General features: G+C 36.9%; 1 protein-coding gene across 1 annotated transcript in view; it reads left to right on the top strand.

Annotated features, from left to right (window-relative positions):
• slc45a4a (solute carrier family 45 member 4a) overlaps positions 1-19524 on the top strand; it is a 53762-nt gene that overhangs the window by 14720 nt on the left and 19518 nt on the right. Inside the window, exon 3 of the mRNA XM_028035759.1 lies at positions 2057-3282. Coding sequence (XP_027891560.1) covers positions 2976-3282 — 307 coding nt within the window. The 5' untranslated portion in view covers positions 2057-2975. The remainder of the gene's footprint in view (positions 1-2056; positions 3283-19524) is intronic.

Below are 19524 nucleotides of genomic sequence, written 5' to 3' on the forward strand. Positions count from 1 at the left end.
GTTGAATGGCATTAAAATGGCTTTAGAATTGAAAAAAGAACAAAGTAAATACATAAAAATGTTAGAAAAAACTCAAATAAATTAGAACAAAAGATATCTCAAGACTTTTGTCTTCTTCTAGTTGTCTTCTAGTATTATGTTTTTAGTTGTTTTAGCTTTTATTATAGATAGTTAAAAGTAATAGCCGTTTCCTGCAAAACACAAAAAAACTTGTTTTCCCTCCCAGATAAGTGTGACGTATTTTTCCAACTAATTAAAGGAAAAAGAGTCCCAACTTTCTGGTTTCGAAGCTACCACTTAAGCTTCCCAATTGCCGCCGTATTGGCAGCGACTTGTAAACATGTTGAGAAGTAATTTGTTTTTTGACTACACCCATCTCCAAACTCTGACCTTACTTTCATTTCTGGTATTTGTTTTCTTTTAAATCACTGGATCCTGTAAAGTTATCTTTTCGTGAGAATTGGTCTGCATGCGGAGACAAACGCGCTCACCTTCTGGTTGAAGTTCAAATGCAGCAGGGCCACATTTTACAATGACACACACACACACATGATGAGTTTCACAATAAAAGCATGCCAACACTTACCCACTCATTCAATTCAACACTTCTAATGGAAAAATAAACATTGAAGAATAATAATCATAAGAGACTTATTGGAATGTAATCTGGGTCACAGAGACTGATGGAAGTTTGCAGGAGAAAAACAAACGTGAGGAGAATGAAGACTTATTGCTGTATTTACCTACAACTATATATCTTCCATGTTGCAACTCCTCAATAAAAACCAGATTTGTGAAGTTTCTCCTGGCTGAACTGTGAATCCCTACAGCTTCTCCTGAGTTACCATGGGTGTGTTGGCTGGTTTTCTGATGAAGGCTGATGGACTGAACAGTGCTCTTGTGAGATATTCAAAGCTCTGGGAAATATTTGAAAGCCTCCACATGCCCCTGAAGCTTGCCCCAGCTTGGTAAACATGACAATAAAAGGCTCATCAGTGACATACTTGTTGCATCTCCACCCTGCTTGGATCATCTTATGAATCCCAGCTTAACCACTTGATGCTTGTTGTCATATTTGGAGGTTGGGTAAGATCTTAATATTCACTAATTATAGTGGAAAACGTTTTAGCACTACCACAGAAGCTCATGTTCACGATCTTCCTCATCTCTGGAGGGAACAGCCAATGAGCAACAGGGAACATAAATGCTGCTCCTGGATTGGCTGATTATCAAATACCAACCAATAGCATGTCAAGTAGAACTGTATCCAGGTATTTAAAGTTCCCAAGCTGCGATTTCTTCCAAATATCTTAGAAATGCTCTCTGAAAAAATAAGCAAATTTTCCACAGATAATTTGAAGTTTTGTTACATAGGAAAATGAACACTGATCTGTGAATACGCCAGGATCCCACTGTATATACCTAGGGCTGAACGATGTGGCCGAAAAATGTATCAGGAATATAAGCGTCTCACTTCAGTTGATATCAGCAATTATTGATTAGTTTTTCGTTTTAAATATCTGAAATGCCATACTGGTGGTTTGAGTTTTCCTATTTTTTCTAGTTTTCACTCTGCTCTGTTTTTTATTTATTATTATTATTATTTCTGAGCAGTTGTGAGGCGTACTATCAAAACCTGAAACTACTTCTGTGCCAGTCACTCAGCGAGTTGTTGCTAGGTAACCAAAGAGTGAGTGAGCCAGTTGTTGCTAGGTAACCAAAGAGTGAGTGAGTGAGTTAGTTGATTCCACCAACTATTCTTAACTTGTTGTGAGAGGTTAGCTAAAGTCTTTCCTCTGCCTACATCCCCCAGAATGCTGTGCAGTTCTGGACTGGAGTTCAGTGAATATTCTATATATTGAATACTCTATCAGATGTACTAACTATATAATCACGTGTCTATCGCTGTGTATATTATTGACTTCTTCCACAGCCCTATGTATTCCTCGCTTCTTTTATTTTTATTTCCAAGCTGTTATTGTCATGCGTAAAGAAATAATCTTCTTAATTACATTATTTTGAATCCTGATGTTCTGATTTGTGTTTCTTTCTCCAGATTAATCAGCCAATCGATGGGGATTTCTACAGGAGCTCCGCCCGCCATCGCCACCCGCCCTCCTCCCCCCTCCACCTGCAGCCTGTTGCACGCCCCCACCCACACCATCATCCAGCCCCCCAGACACAAAATGACTCTGGAGCTCACCGAATGGTCTTCTATATGGATTTTTACTGCTTGTAATAGACAGTAAAGAAACACAAAGCTGCAAACCTCAATGACAAAAAAGCCATAAATACCCTATGCACCCACACACACACACACATCCACACACTCACAAGCACTCTCACACACAACACATGCAAACACTGGCATACCAACAAACCAAATAAATGTTCAAGCAGTATCTCACACACCTCTCAAGCCAACACAAGGAAGGAAACGCACAAAGCCGCTCTTGGAATGTACCACTCACTCTTCCAGTGAAATACAACTGCTCACTTATTTTTTGGGGATTTTGTATAAGCCTCGGAAAGCTGATTTGCATTTCTTTTAACTGGGTGGAAAACAAGAAGGATTTAATTTGAAGTTGCAGTATTTTTTTTATTTATTTTTTTGGGAGGACAATTTGTTTGGGGCACAAGTCGTTGCGGATTTCTTTTTGGCTTTCTCCTCTTTTAGATCTGAGAAAATTCTTGATAGATTGAGAAATTGTAGCTTATTCTCCAGTTATTTAACATTTGTAGGCATTTTATTTTAACTAGAACATTTTGTTGTTGAATACTTACAGGTCAGTCTGTTACATCCACTGGTTGCAGTTTGTAGCTTGACAAAATTTGAGTGAATTGCTTTAAGAAACGTACTGTTAGTTTGAAATAAGCTGCAACAAACTTGATACAATAAGTTTGTGTTTACCTTTAGGAGTTGCAAAATATTCATAGCTTTTCTGCGCTAGAAGGGGAGTTTTCTTGTTGCGTGCATGCCCTCCACCATGCCTCCGCAGAACACAGAGGCTGACACCATGCAGGTCGGGTCTCTGGTTGGCGGGATCGGCGCCAAGAAATCCAGCGCATCGGGCCCGGAGGAGGAAAACGCAGGAGCAGGCGGCGAGGCGGATGGATTGGGGGGCGAAGGAGGAGGCAAAGGAGGGGAGGAGTCGGCAAGCGAGGCGTCCATTGAAGGTATTCCCTTGAAGAGATGGGTGATGCACGGCGCAGTGATGTTTGGCCGAGAGTTCTGCTACGCCATGGAGACGGCACTGGTGACACCTGTGCTGCTGCAGATAGGTAAGTCACTGGAGTTGTTGCTTTTTTCTGTTCTTTCTAGACTTTTTCAGTCTAAAATATTCTGTTTCAGCTCTTATTTCTACAGGGTGGGCCATAAGTTTTCATACATAGAGAAAATAAACATTTTATATTGGACAACCGTTTTTATTTTTGTGGGACTCTATGCAATCGCTACACGTCTTGAACTACTTCGCGGTTGATCTGCAAGATTTCCAGTTTTCTGAAACTTGCAAATACGTTTTGCCACAGTGTCGTGTGTGATGCTCGTTCCATGTTTTCTGTTAAAGTTTCATGTAACCATGCAACTGCTTTCTGATCCAGCCATCAGTATGATTTCAATATTTTGCTCTTTTGTCAAACACATCTTCTTGGGTATCTGAAATATAAAAGAAATATACATTTTACATTCTCCTATGTATGAAAACCTATGGCCTGCCCTATATATTGAAGCACCTGTTGGTTTTAGAGCCAAGACCCTCCTCCTTGCTCTGATTGGTTGTTTCTGTCCAGGAGTGGTATATGTCTGCAGGTATAAACCTGCAGAGGAGCTTGTTTTTTGTTTTTTTTTCACAGATTATCTGTCCCACGATCTACTGTCACAAAATCTTACCAAAGAGAAATTGTTTATAAAAGATGTAAAAGGCAGCATGAAGCATTATAAAATTTATGCTGTCCAGATTTGGTAGAAAAATTTGCTAAGAGTTACTATTGTATCCTTTTGTGCCCCTGTTGCTATCTCTTAGCCTTTTCTTCCTCTAGTGCAGGAAGAAACCAAATTGTTGATTTTGGAGCCACCTACATATTTAAAACAAAATAGTCGTCATAGATTTCATCTGTACTATTGAGTCTATTTTACGCCAGCAGGCAACATCTTGAAAGATTTCAGTCGTGTTTGTAACTTGACTAAGGTTTTAGTTGGGAAAACATCTAAATCTTCCAGAAGCTAAAACAGGGATTACAAGTCGCCATCATACAATCACAGACACTTCTGACTCAGAAGAAAAACTATTTCACATATTTTCCACTCGTCTATCAGCATGAATGACGGTTTTCTTTGTCTACTAACACAGTTTTTTGTATCCTTGGTTAAATTGGACAGAAAAAGACTTAAAAGAAAGGCCTTATTTTGTTGCGCTGAATTTTAGAAAGTAACTGTTGGGGGAACCACTAATTGGTAGTAAAAGTGAATGTGCAAATGCTACAAAGGCTTTGAAGATTTTCGGTGTGTAAATGACCACTACCTTGGTTCTAATAGGAAACAATTATCCAGATATGTTGAAACATAGCTGTTTTATTTCTTGATGCCTACTTAAAGTAAGTCAAGGTGTCTAAAGTAACCATTTATCCCACCGCTTTGCTTGGATCTTGTTCCTCCTGCGGATTATCTGCCTCGTCCTCTGACTCACAGTTTACATAAATAAAGGTGTGTTTCTACTCAGGAACAAAGCCTAATTTACATTAATACATATTTTATTTGGCACTCTAAAACAATGCAGAAAAAATCAAAGCCTTCACTGGAGCCACACCTGGTATGAAAATTGATCAAATTAATATGAGAGTGGAAAAGTGGTGACGAATCAGTGAGAAACTCTGTCATAATCAGATTTTTAATTGATGGTGTGTCCCTCTTGCTGCTTTCTTCCAGTGCCTACCCTCTCTAAATGCCTTCTCCTCCCTCAGTGACCCCATCTGACCTCCTACCTTACATAACTAAGAAGCCATTTATAGGGAGGTCACTCAGGCCACCATGAAGCCTGTCTGGCCGACCAAGGTGGGCCGATGGAGAGAACGAGGCTTCAACACGCCTAGATGTTGTTCAGGGTGAAGGAAAGTTATTGAAAGCTAGAATTATGTGTTGCCATCAACTTTCCTTAAAGCATAAAACCACCACACTCTAGAACAATTACCTGAGATGTGTAAAGGAATTTCTGTTGTGTTTGTGGCATTAAACTGAAACAATTTGTCTAATTTATATCAGTGTAACACTGTTTCAGGCCAGCCTGCCTTGAATTCAGACAGTTGCATGCTTTTGTTCTAATTTTAGCCCTGATTTAGCTGCCTTAGCCTATTTTTTCAGATCAGGACACGTCTGAACCCTTCTTAGTAAAATTTGAAATAGCTGTGAGGTACAACTTGTACCGATTAATCCCCTGAAATAAACAAATCTGAGTCAGAGTTTTGACTCTATCTCAGATTTGTCACTGAAGGAAGAAAACTAGTTGAGCTGTTTTTATTATTCCATTTGACATTTTATTTTGGAGAGCATTTGCTAGCAAGCAGCACATCCTGCTGCAGCCGCTACCCATTTCACTGTGTTTTAGATTAATGTAATTGCCATTATGGGTTATTAATCCTAGAGTTTAGGACTGTCAAGTTTAAAGACTCCAAAGGATTTATGTTAATTACTGGGTTGTTGAAGCTTGTTTCAGCTTATGTCAGACTGTAGGAAAGTTCTTGCCTTGTTGTTGAGTTCTTGCGCTTGAGTTTTCAGGATATTTCAGTGTTTTTAAATTCATTTGGAAAATAAGGGAGTAATTGTCTTTATAATCGCATTATTAGTGTTTGCAATATTGTTGCAAGGAATGCTTGGAGTGCAATAATGCTTGTCAAATATACTTGAAGTGTCATGAACTTCCATTTCACATGCTAATGTGATATTTAATCAGTTAGAGAGAGTCTCACAGCAGCAAATGGTCACATGGCGACGGGCTCTTATTGTATTGTTTATTGTTCTCTTGAACATTTTCTCACTATGATGAATATTTTTGATTCATCAAGACAATAATAAATGCCATTCAGTGATACTTAAACTAGCAGCACTGTCACAAATTTTATTTTTTACTATCTAGTCCACTTTTGGTTACATGAAAGCATAAATGATCAATTTGAAAATATGATTATTGATAGTTTCCTAAAAACGTTTCGTAAAAAAGAAATCGAAGAGTTTGTAAATAGTTTTTTGGTTGTCACAATAAATGCCACATGAAATTTTAAATGCTACTGCCCACCACTTGATCACTGTCTCTGATGAGAGAGCGAGGAAAGAAGAAATTATATATATATATATAGCAACTGATATTGTCATCATTGCAATATTTGCAAATATTAACACTCTAAACGTCCTAATATCACGCAACCCTACAAGTCATGGAGGACTCCAGCTAACGCCTGTCCAGAACTGACTGCTCTGATAGCTGATTCCTGCAGATAAGATGATGACTTCTCGTCAAAATAAATTTTAAAAAGTGCAGCTAAGACTTGTGATAGTTTGAAGAAAATGTATAAAAATTGACTTATGCATTGTTATCCAGCGCTGACATCTTCATTTTACTTTTTATTGGTATCATGGATGCATTTTTAAAGATTGATGTAACTTGTCACCTCAAGCTTATTTCTGTTGACCAACCACAATTGAGGGAAAAAATGCCCTTGAAGACTAAAATATTCCCCTCCAAACCCACTATTGTAAAGTGGTGACAGGACCATTGTGACAGAGTTGAAAAACTGCTGACAGGACAAACAAGGTTACAGCAATGCAGAAGCACTTGGAGGGGAAAATATTGTTCAGCATTGGGGTTTGTTTGGAAGTGTTTTCATGTTTATTTTCTTTGCATTTAGCTTCTAAATCTACACAAGCATTTATAAGCCGCTTATATTTTCTGATCAGGAATTTAAAACAATCAATCTACGTTGAGGCACAACCCTGCATTTTAGAAAAATAAAAGTATCAGTAAGTGCTGAAAACTGTCTGTAGCTGCTGGAATTAGCTGGGTAGATGTTGAGCTGGTTGGTTGGTTTACTCAGAGTTAAACTTTTGTGTCGGTGTGTGTAACCCCTCAACACAAAGGTCAGGGGAACGGAGTGTGTGCAGGAGACACAGCTAAATGAAGGAGCCCCTATTTACATGGGGGAGAGAAACGAGTAGGAGCTTCTACCCTACAAGGTCCTGTGTGGGAAGCTCTCTGCTGTTCACATTCATGCACACAGCCGTTTTCCTCAAAGCTAGGAGAAAAAGCAAATACTGAAATCATGAGCTCCTTTCAGAATGAGCTGTTTGTGTTAAGTGATGCAATACAAGCTTTGCGTCAAGGTAAACGTTTTTCTAATTCCAAATGTATCCCATCGTACCTTGATTTCTGCATTGTATTTGTTTTTATTTAATATTTGACACTTACTGTCAAATATTAATGCAGGGTTTTTTTGTACTTTTTTTTCTATAATTTACATCTTTTCCTCCAAATTGGGCTCTTGGAACACAACATACTAAAATACTGGAAGATAAAAATGGGTTGAATTAGATTATCTTCCAATAACTTGACACTTGGATATGACCAGAAAATAGCTGAATCTGTGCAGTTATGTCAGAAATTTAAGTGTTTTAACTTTCAAAGTTTTTTATTTTAGTTGCAGTGACTTGTGATTTATTTGTGTTAGGCTTCAGACTTAAACTACAGTCTGTAGGAAGACTACCTTGTGAGATGAGAGGGAGACGGTGGTGCAAATGGGGAGGAGGTGATGGAAAGGGACAGTATGCTGCGTTGCTCCTTTAAGGATGGGTCATTACATAAGAGTCCTGAGCACAGAACCCAAAAAGAGGTCCAGAAAACATCTGATGAAGGACAACTGAAGACAAATTATTGGGAAAAACTGACAAAACTATGATCGGTGACAGGATATTAATGTTAAAATTACTTTTAAAGAAGTTGACTGTGTCAACATCTGCTTCAGAGATGAGACTGAATCTAAAGAAACGTCGCAGAAAGTAGGGTTGAACGCTGACTGACTTATGATTTTAGCTTTTTTTTACTAACCAATAATGTGGAAAGTAGAAAAACCTCCATAAAGTTGAAGACTAAAAAGAAATGTAACGCTTTATTTGAAGGGTGTGCATAAGACTGACATGACACTGTCATAAACATGACAACACCTGACATGAACATGAAAGAGTCTTCATGAATGTTTAATGTAAAAAACTGTTGTCATGACATGTGATTTGATAAATAATGACACTTTTAATGCAAAGGTGCACTAAAAGTTGCACAAAGAGCTTATTAAATGTGTCAACTTTGCATTAAAAGTGTCATTATTTACTGAATGACACTTCATTACAACAGTCATAAGCATTCATAAATACTCCTTCATGTTCATGACAGATGTTATGTCAGTCTTTTGTCTTTTGTTACCAGAAAGGTTCTGGAAGCATCATTGTATAAGTAAATTTACCTTTCAAAGACTAAAAACAAAAAAATATATACTTTAATTTGCTCTAAAGTTTTTTTTCTAGAAAAAAGAAATTGCATAGAAAGGGTTATAAACATGCTTATGCTTTTTCTTCTCCTCCAAGCACTTGGTTCAAAATATGTTTTCCTTTCTTACCTGACCTGTTTTGGATGAATTTTGGCTTTAGTGACGCAACCAAAACACTGCAGACCTGGCAGACAGACACAACATGTTTAGCCTTCTTTGCTTTTCCAGAAGAGATTACTACAGTCCAACAGGAAACGTCCTTGTGCTCAGTGTGGATGTACGCCTGGAAGGAGCAGCTGATTATATTAAAGTGTTTCCCTCTCTCCTGTAATGGAATTCAACTTAATCATTTAATGCTTAGTCTCTGATGTCATTTAATCACTTTAGCAAATCGTCATTGTGCCAGCCAGTTTACTTTACTTTTACTTTACTTGGCCACAATCTCAAGCGTTTTCTCTTCTCTACCACTCACCCCCTGCACATTAGCAGCGATGCCAGACTTCTTTTTATAAGATGACCCCATTCCAGCCTCTAGTTTCTTACGTATCATAGTAGCTAAAATATAGTGTGTCATACTAGCTGTTACCCTTTTAAAGATTTCCAAAATACACCACACCGTTCTGCTTTATTGTGGAAAATCAGCCTGATCTTGCATTGTTTATACTAGCATGCCAGGTAACCTAATCCGTTTGAGGGATCCCGTTTAATCCAGTGGATGACCTTGGAGACAGGGTTATATAAATGACTGGCTTGATGTCACAGGGACTAATCACCGTAATCTGACCAAATCATTCATCGTAGTGGAAGGACAGCGGAGATGGTGGTCAAACCTACAAAAATGCATCTTTTCTTGCTTTAGTGAAATGAAAAAAACGAGGATATAAAATGTAAAAAACAACATTTTTATAGTGAAAGATTGAGAGCAAGTTTCTCACCGTGTGAATTGTGTTCTTGGCAACCTGTGAGGCACTTTTAGCAGCAATCCTGGTTATCTCGTGAGTTCTGTCAACTCAGATAAAGGAGCTGATCAATTTATCACCCAGGCGGTTATTTAAAGCTTTCTATTAGTAGGTCCACTCCAGTAAGTTTACCTTCTCACATAGTCAGCAGCATTGACGTGCATTGGATTGCAGCAGTAGTAATTAAAACAAGAAATGTTTGCAAACTAGAACTGCAAGCAGCTACAATGAGGATTCAATCCCCCTGAAGAAGCACTTCTTTTCCAGGCGTCATGGACCAGAATAACAGCAAATCAGGAAAAGGCTGTGAGATAACACATTGCTGCCAGATTAATGGGTACTATAGACCTGGGCCTGTAAACTCAGCACAGCTTTTTTCTAAATAAGCATTCTTTAAAAGTTACATTTTTATTAAATATCCTAAAAATATGGGTGTAAACTCCATCATTTCTTTATTCCCCAAAAGTTTCTGGTTGTTAAAAAAATGATTTTTGCAACCCTCATGAGGTAAACCTTCAACAAATTTTCTAAGTAAATTGATTTACAGCAGGAGCGTCAAACTCATTTTCGTTTTGGGCCAGATCAAGAAGGGTCTTAAAGGGCCGGTTGTGCCAGAATGTATTGATAAGACCTGTTCACAAACTGTTATAATATCAATTAATTCTTAAAATTAAATATTATTGAACATCTTTTCAGTCCCTCCAGGATTTCATGATTCTTTTTGTGATTTTGTTTACAATAAAACTCAAAGTGTTTGTGGGACTAATTTGGGAATATTTGCGCTTATTTATGATGGTAAATGCAACTTTTTATTATCCACTGTATAGATCATGGACTATAATCTGACATTAATTAAGGCAGCTATTTAGAAAGAAGTAAGAAAACCTTTACAATTTTTGAGAAAAATCTGCAACAAACTCCCGATTATGTATTAATGCAAAAAAGCGCAGAGATTTGTTGATTTTGCGTGAATTTCCACAATAATTCTCAAGAAACTGGAGGGACTGATTGATATAATTTGGCAGTAAATAGAAAAACTGCATTGATTGATTGATAATAAAATATTTAAGCACATTTAGTGTTTAGCCTAGAATCTAGAGAGCCACATAAACAGCTACGGCGGGCCGGATTTGCCCCACGGGCCTTGAGTTTGACACATATGGCTTACAGGTAGATTATTTTTCTCTCCCTTTCTTTTTCTTAGAAGTAATTATAAATTACCTTTCATTTCAACCATCCCTTGTAGGGGTTGACCTAAATTCAAAGTTCAAATAAATGGAAGCTGTAAGAGATGCTGATAAAACAAGATGGTGGGCTGACATTAATGTGACTGGTGAAAAAGATTAAAAAATGTCTTAATCAACAACAAATTCAACTAATTGATTAAATCGATTCATTTTCCAGCCCTACTTTTAAGATTATTACATCTGAATTGGTAGTTTCTATGCATTGTGTAAAAGGTTCATCAGGGATGCAGTACAGTTTAATTGTGGGTTGTTTGGGTTTTTGAAAAGCCAAAACAATGCTCTCTGCCCTCATAAGACTCGCATGTTTTTTTCCATGAAGTAGGTGGTAAACTAGTTTAAATATGTGAGGAATGCTAAACTGGACATGTGTGTTTATGTGTTAGTATGTCAGCATATTGTTTCTCACCCCTGCCTGTCAAACTAGGTGAAGTCAACGAAAAGCAAAAGAGGTTCCAGGTTATGACAACAGACAAAACCTGGGAGGATGTGCAGAAAATTATTGTTTTTGCTGCTTTTGTTCCTGTAAAACCAGAACTTACGTTTTATCCAAACAGGATGATTAAGTACAAAATGCATCATGTGAACAGCAACAGCTGCGTTTCCATTACAAATGTGTGCAAATTTTTTTTTGACATTCTGATCATGTAAAAAAAAATTTATCCATTAAATAAGAATGCAATTAAAATCAACTCAAAAGTTGTACAGCCCAGGAAAAAACTAAGAGACCACTGCAAAATGATCCGTTTCTCAGATTTTACTCTTTATAGGTTTATGTTTGAGTAAAATGAACATTGTTCTGTTATTCTATGACCTACTGACAACATGTCTATAAAATTTCAAGCAAAAATATTGTATTTATTAGCAGAAAATGAGAAATGGTCAAAAAAGATGCAGTACTTTCAGATTTCAAATAAAGCAAAGAAAACAAGTTCATATTCATTTAGAAGCAACAATACTAATGTTTTCACTCAGGAAGAGTTCAGAAATCGTCTGCAGTTTCACAGAAGAGCTTCAATGCTTTTGAATAACAAATTCGATTTTTGATGAACCTTGGGAAGCTTTTTGAGCTCTGGTGAATCCAAGTAGGCCAGTGCCTACAAATAAGCGTGTTGCTGTTTTATACAAACTGGCGTGATGCAAAAAAAATAAAATAAAAATGTCTCCATTGCAGTTTTGCACCAATTTCAATACGACTAAACAACTACAATAAATGTGTGTTTACAAAATTGCCATAATTCCATTAAGCAAATTTATTTCTATAATTCCAATTTAAGCAATTTTATCATCAAAGGAAATGCAGCTTTAGAATTTAGTAACAAACGTTCATCTCACAGGTTAAACCTATTTCAGTTGTACATTATTGTCAAAATATTATCAGATTTTGTGAATTAAATAATATCTGTTAAATGAATCATTTTAGTAGCCTACAGAATGTGCAGTGTGTGTTTTGCAACAACGTAAGCCCAAATGTTTCGTTTAATGAGGCTCATGTGACCTCCAGAAAGCTCAGTATGCAAATGGTTGAGATGTAAACGGATTACCTTCGGCCTGTTAACCCTTTCCCTGCTGAATATGACAAACAGCCTCACATCAGAATGGATAATTGGACTATTAAGCTGCTTCTGGCTTTATTATTACTGCTTGTTCTAGTTTAAATAAGCAGCTTATCTAAAGAACTGCCAAATGAAAGCAAGGAATAGCCAGCTGGAAGATGTTTTTAACTGTTCTTTTACTATGCTGTAATATTTGCAAGTATCTATTTGTTAGAGAGTTGGTCTTAGTTTTAAGTTGGAGCTGGATGTGAATCAAATTAATGGGCATTGTTCCATTCCTCTTTATGGGAAAAAAAAAGACTCGAGCTTAAAAAGCAAGTGTCTTGATTTACTTGCTCATCTACATTCCAGCTCCCTCAAATGTTTGTGAGAAATAGAGAATGACAAAAATAACCAAATCCTGCAATCAAGTGGGTGAAAGGAGCTTCCTTTGTAGGGCAGCTGAACCCAGTCAGGGGCCCGATGATGACCTCTGTCATTCCTCAGGGTAAAACCGCGCCTCTTCCTCATCAGCGCAGGTGTCTTGGTTCATATGTCCCACTGACAGGAAACCCAGATCGTTCTGATGGGGATATGTATCAGTTCTGGCTAGGGGATACCTCGGAGTCATTTGAGGTGTTTTGTTGTTTGTTTGTCCATTCTGACATTGAAACACGTTGGGATCCTCCTGGAGGAGCCGGCGAGTCTCTCAAAGGAAATGGGACGTCTAGGTTTCTCTCTTAGAGATTACATTCTAGTCAGAAGACAAATGTTTGATGGATTTATCCATTTTCCATCTTTAAAGTTCTCATTGAAAGGGAAAAATTATTTTTAGAAAGGTATTACACTGTATTAGCAATATTGTTTTTCATTAAACCTTTAAACCTTTAGATCTACTCCTTGGGAGGAGTCGATCACATTTACTCCTTGAGATCTAAGATCAATAAATCAATCAATCAGTCAAATTTTATTTGTATAAGTATAAGTGCTTTACATCATAAAAACACAAAGTCATGCAACATAGAATCAACAATCGAAACATTTGATTAACTCAAGTCACATCTTTAAATTGTTAATCGATTGTGCTTCAAAGGCAACTCCAAACAGGTGGGTTCATAGTCTGGATTTTAAGGAATTCAGTGTTTCAGCAGTTTTGCAGTTTTCTGGAAGTTTGTTCCAGATTTGTGGTGCATAGAAGCTGAATGCCGCTTCTCCTCATTTGGTTCAGAAGACCTGAGAGGTCTGGAAGGTTGATACAACAGCAGCAGATCTGTAATGTATTGTGGTGCTAAGCCATTCAGTGATTTATATACTAACATAAATATTTTAAAGTCTATTCTCTGAGCCACAGGGAGCCATTATAGGAACTTTAGAACTGGGGTGATGTGCTCTATCCTCCTAGTTTTAGTCAGACCGCCAGCAGCAGCAAAAAATCTCTTTTGCAAAAGTTTTCTGACAACAATATAGTGAAACAGTTAGTTACAAAAACACATTCCAATATCAATAAATTCAAAACAGTGGCACGTAGACTTTGTTTCTGCTAAATCATTTGTAAAACCCTTGAAAGAATAAAATGAGACCAGCTCTTTTAAATGAAATTCATACTGAAGCCCGTGGTGCTGCGAAATGAAAAGCTATTTATTTATTTTTTTTTACCGGAGTCGGTGCGGACTCCTGTAACGCTCAATAAAAATAAGTCCTGTGAGCGCAGGTGATTCAGCCCCGCAGGCTCCTGATAAATAAAGGGAAATCAAGTAGGGAGGAAGTATTCTTAGTAATGCCTTTAGAAATAAAAAAAATGCCAGTGAATCCAATGTCGAATGGAAGGAGAAAACCCACCAATCCAGGAGTACTTTAAATAATATTCAGTTATTTGTTTCACTGTATCTGACTGCAGTCCAAGTGATTAAAAATGAATAGCAACGTCTGTGAAACTCACATGATTAAACAGAAGACATGCTGTTTGTAACAGCATGTCTAAGTTGACTAGAGATTTTTTCTGCTTGAGACTTTTTACATTGAAAAAACCTAAACTTATGTGAAATATTACGATTTTCCTGCTACGTTCACTGAAATACTTGAGAATAATCAGAGAAACTTGATTGGAACATGTGTTTTTACTTCCTACTGTAACATTTGTAAACTTTTTTTTTTTTTACATTTCTGAAAGAAGAGTTATGTTCTTGTCACTTAAGATTTTTAATTGCATCTTTGTTTTTATGTGATTGTATATTTACGAGAAGTGACTCAAAACTTGTAAGATCAATGATCAAAAACGCCATACTTTGTTGTTCTATTTTTAAAAAAAATTTACCTAAAAGGAAAACCTGAATAAATGAAGCTACCAGCAGCTTCAAGCTGTGAGGCCAACATAGTGAAGTTGGAGCTCCATGAATTGGGAGAATTTTAGTAAGAATTTGAGTCAAAGAAAGTCGGAGTGTTTTCAGAACAAAGTGGAATTTGTTTCACGAAGACTGTAAACTGGAGAAACACTAAAAACATTGTCCATCACAGTCAAGTTCCTATTCTGCAGCTTCATAAATGAAGTAAACAGGTTCCTCACAAGATGCATTTGAGCTTTTTTCCTACCTGTTCTGCACTTTGAAAATGCATTACAGCCACAAATCCATCACAGTGAAATGAAGTCTGTTAATTTCTAGCATGAAACCCTGAAAAAATATCATCCAGAGTTCAGCTTTGCCAAGATGTCTGACATCTATCATTTGCACAGAAGTGTTTGTTGTTAATTGCATGACCTACAGTATGCATAGTTACATAAGACCACCGACTGATCTGTGTCTATTGGCCTCATCGATCTCTTCGTTGGAAGGCTGCAGCTTCCTGTTGGTGGTAGGTCAGTCGCAGCCAGAAACCAGCAACCCTGCTGTTCGTCACATATGCTCAGGCATTAAATATAAAAAGTAACTCAATATATGTGTTTTAACCTACAGAAGAAATCCGTGCAGATATTTTGAAACATTTTGTCGTGGTTAACTCTCTTCCCGTACTCGTCTCTGTGTCTCAGCAGGAGGCAGCTAGTTTACTGCAGTGCTGTTACATAACTCTGCAGACTAGAAGCAGCTGTGTGTGCGTGCATACCAGCTGGCTTCACCCAATCTGAATGCCACCTTATGGCAAGAGAACATGGAGTGGGGGAGGAGGGATTTAGCACCTTTGCACAGTGATATGAACATTAGTTCATAATGTCAACTCCTCTCCCAGTGGACAACTATTACGCAGTTTCTCTAGTATTTCTAAGCTTGCTTAGTGAACAGAAACTCTTAGCTTGTGATGCATTTTTGTCCGCATCAAATGTTTCTCTTTCAGCATTAATTCAAATATTGATGCAGCGGTTTGCTCTGTAATGCACTTCTGTAATGATAGCCTTGGCTGCTGGTTGTATTTGTCTTCATTTATGCAAAGTGTTTCTGTAAAAAGAGAGAGTGTATGTTTGCCCAGTGCATGATTGATAACCGTCTCTTACTGCTGGGAAGTGCTATGACTCACTCCTCTCCTCTCATTTTCTTTTTCTGCACTTTATAATCCCTGACATCATAAATGTTGTTTGAATTTGCTTTTAGCAGTTGTTTTTTTTGTGCCATTACATCACAAGGTTTTACCGGGATGTGCAGGATGAACGATGCTGTGCTTCAAGCTGTTAGCTCAACATTTACGAGGCCTATAAAGTGTCTCTGCTCTCTTTTAAAAATTGTTCAGCAAGCTTTTATTCAAACTTGGAATAATTATTAATTTATCCACAGATAAACAGAAATGTATGTAACTTTTAAATTGAAACCCAAGATAAAATAAGAGGAAAATGTTTTGGTACTGCATTTGTGGTGTGCCTAAAAAATCATTTGTATTCTCATTGGAAAATAAGAAACAGAAGTTTATATAAAAAAATAAATACATACAAAAAAATAGAAGGGGAAAAATACAACAGACATTTGAAATTGATAATAAATATCAACGGCAGCGGAGGACATGAACGAAGATGTTCAGTTCATGTTGGCTGCACTTCCAAATATTGAGTTAGCAGCCATCTTGTTTGGCTCGTCACGTCTCTCTTCGAAATGTCGGATGGTTGTTTATAGCACAAGCAATTTATGGTTAAACTTCATAGCATTAATCTAGTGCCAAACGGAAAAATCTAAAACTACAACTGGGAAGAAATTGTTTCTAAATAGCCGAATGTCCCTCTGTGTGAAGCAAGTGGCATGGAACAAGAGGCTGGTTCTCAAATTAAAAATCAAATTCAAAAATGCTTCATTAATCCCAAAGGGAAATTAAATGTAACTCATTAATTTAGATTCTTCAAAGAGATATTGAAGATCGCGTTGGCTGTTGGCAGGAAAGATCCTCTGCAGTGGTTCCATTTACCTTGCTAGGAATAAAGCAAACACTGTGTTAACTAATTTATGAAGCAATCTAATCAGCACATGGAAAACGAAAACAAAATTTTGTTGTCACGTTCCCTTGGATTGTAAAATCCAACTTGCAAAGTGTTTCCTTTTAAACTTGAAGTAAGAATGCTGCTTTGCTTTGCCACATTGAAAAAGAGCGACGTCTTCTGATTGGTCGCCACTATTTATCTGATCTTTCTTCCAAATGATTGGGAGTATTTCCGTGTATATAACCTCTTTAAAAGGGTTTTGAGTAAAACATTTAAATATATGCTCTTTTGATTTTACCACAGCTGTGCCACATGTCGGTATACTAGCAGAAAAGAGTCACTGTTACAGCATTCAGAAATGTTCTTAAATTAATTTGAACTATCTTTTTTTATAGGTATAAAGCTAAACAGTGCTGTAAATCAAAACATTAGTTTAAAAGCTGTAAAATATTGAAATCCCTTATCTTAATTTTAGCTTAACATAAAACCTTTTTCATGTGAGTTTATTTCTATGCTGCAAAAGCACAAAATCTAGTATTCGTATTTCATTTCTAGTGCAAATGTCTTAGTACACTTAGATACTGAGATAAAACTAATTTAAAAGTAACATTTCTGCAAGATGTAGGAGCTTATTTTGAGGCAATCGTTCCTTAATCATGATTAAAAGATGCTAGTTCCACTGGCAGATTATTTCGCTTATAACAAGACATTTTTCCCTGTTATAAGAAAAATAATCAGAGTGTAGAACTAATACTTTTTCATCAATGTTAAGGAATTATTTACTTAAAATAAGCTCATGTCTTGCTGAAAGCTACTTTTCCAAGTTCATTTTGTGTTATTTCAAGTACTTGTATTTGCACTAGAGACTAGACCAAAAATAAATAAGATTTTGTGGTTTTTCAGTGTTCACAAATATACAAACAGTAGTTATGACCATCGTCATGATATTACGGCTTCTGTCACTGTCTTCATTACAGTTTAATATCAATTAATGCAGTGATGCTGCTAAACAATATGTAGTGAGATTTTGAATTATAAATGTCTAATTGTTGATAGTTCTGTAGAAAGCAGCAGTATTTACAATGAATATTAAGATGATTGGGCTTGATTTAAATTTTAAGCACTAAGAAGATGGCTTCTATCATTTCAGATGCTAACAAAACAACATCAATATCAATATTTTATTGCCCTGTTAGTCCATCTGTTCACATTGTGTTTATTCAAAAAACTATACCTGCTTCCTTCCCTTTTTTTCTTGTCCTCTCCGCCTCTCATTTTCACTTTCCTCCTTCCTTCCTGCCCACTTTCTCCCATCACGAACTCTGACCCACTCTCCCTTTCACACCATTTCTCTGGCTCTTTTCGGCACGGCTGTCATTTCCCCTGAAGTTTTCTCACGCCAGCGCAGGATATAAAGGAATTGTTTTGTGTTTACGGGAGAACGGGCAGGAAGGGAAGAGGCGAAAGTATGGAAGAAAACGAGGAGACAAAGGAAAGAAGGAGAGATGCTAAATTTGAGTTTGATGGTGGTGATTCCTGCTTAGAGAAGGGAGATTTCACTGATTCAGACTGGCTTGAGGGATAAGAAATTACATGCTTCCATTTTGATGCATAATTATAATTTGCTCACCATTCAATTAAAATGACCATAAATACATATTTAGCTCCTTTTCAAATAAAAGTCAAGCCTCTCATCTAATGAGTTTTCTTAGATGTTCTCAGTAGAGATGATGATGAGCGAACTCCCTATTTTTGTTTTGCTGTTTCTTCCTGTCAGAGATGTGTCCTCCTTTTCAGATGTGTCAATAACTCAATTTCTTTTCTGGTCATTCTCTGAATCTACCTCATTCTGTACACCAATAAAAATGTCCCAAAACTGACCACATTCGCTCATGAACTCCAGTCCATCTCTCCCTGCAAACACACAATCAAAGTGACAGAAATGTCGCGACATTTCATCCTTAATGTGTTGTCCTGCAGAGATAATTGATAGCTGTCATTAGTAATTAACTGGGAATCATTTGTTTTCAGCTGTAATCATCCCCAGCCTTACATTTGGCTCTCTCGTGGTGTTTACTGATCAGAAAAATATTGTAGTTTTCAGTTTTCAACTGGCTTGTCGGGATCAATTTTGCTTAAATCAGAGGCTGATGCGTATTTTTTGCACCTCTGAATTTAATAAAAAAATTTTTTTGGATGTTGTCTATGTTTTTGCAACTGAATTAGGGCTATTTTTGCTCCGCTAAATCCAAAAATGGCGTCCATTTTTCTCAATCAAGTTAGGTTTTTATTCTGATTTGATTCAGAGAAATTCGATCTTCTGACTAAATTGATGACATTTTTGTGAGATTATCAGTTCGTTTCCGTTAATATTTTTCATCCAAAAAAGGTTTTAGGAGGAAAGAAATTGTTTTATAACAGAGTGTATGAATTAAATGATACAAACATTTATTTCTGTAAATTGAGTAATAAACACTGATAAGGGTAAGTACATGTAAATTGAACATTATGTCTTCATTGTGCAAAATTAAGTGCATGAATTTCCATTTCTTTGACCGCATCATGTGCAGCAGCAGGTACATCTCTCGTCAGAGTCCGACAACAATCAGCCATCATGTCTGCATCCCAAACTAATATGTAGCTTAGTTCAGAAAGTTGACCTAATTGAGCAAAACCAATGTGATTTCTGGATGCAGCACACCAAAATTACCCTAAAACAATTGGAAAAACCCCAGACATTTTTTTGGCTGCTGACCAGTGTTATTTATATACAGATTAAACTAAGTTGTGACCTGTAGGCCACACACGAAGCAGAAGGTTTGATTAAGTGAACGGTATCGCCATCTTCTGAAAAAACCAGTAAA

This window comes from Xiphophorus couchianus, chromosome 13 (genome assembly GCF_001444195.1).
Source record: "Xiphophorus couchianus chromosome 13, X_couchianus-1.0, whole genome shotgun sequence".
NCBI classification, from domain to species: domain Eukaryota; kingdom Metazoa; phylum Chordata; class Actinopteri; order Cyprinodontiformes; family Poeciliidae; genus Xiphophorus; species Xiphophorus couchianus.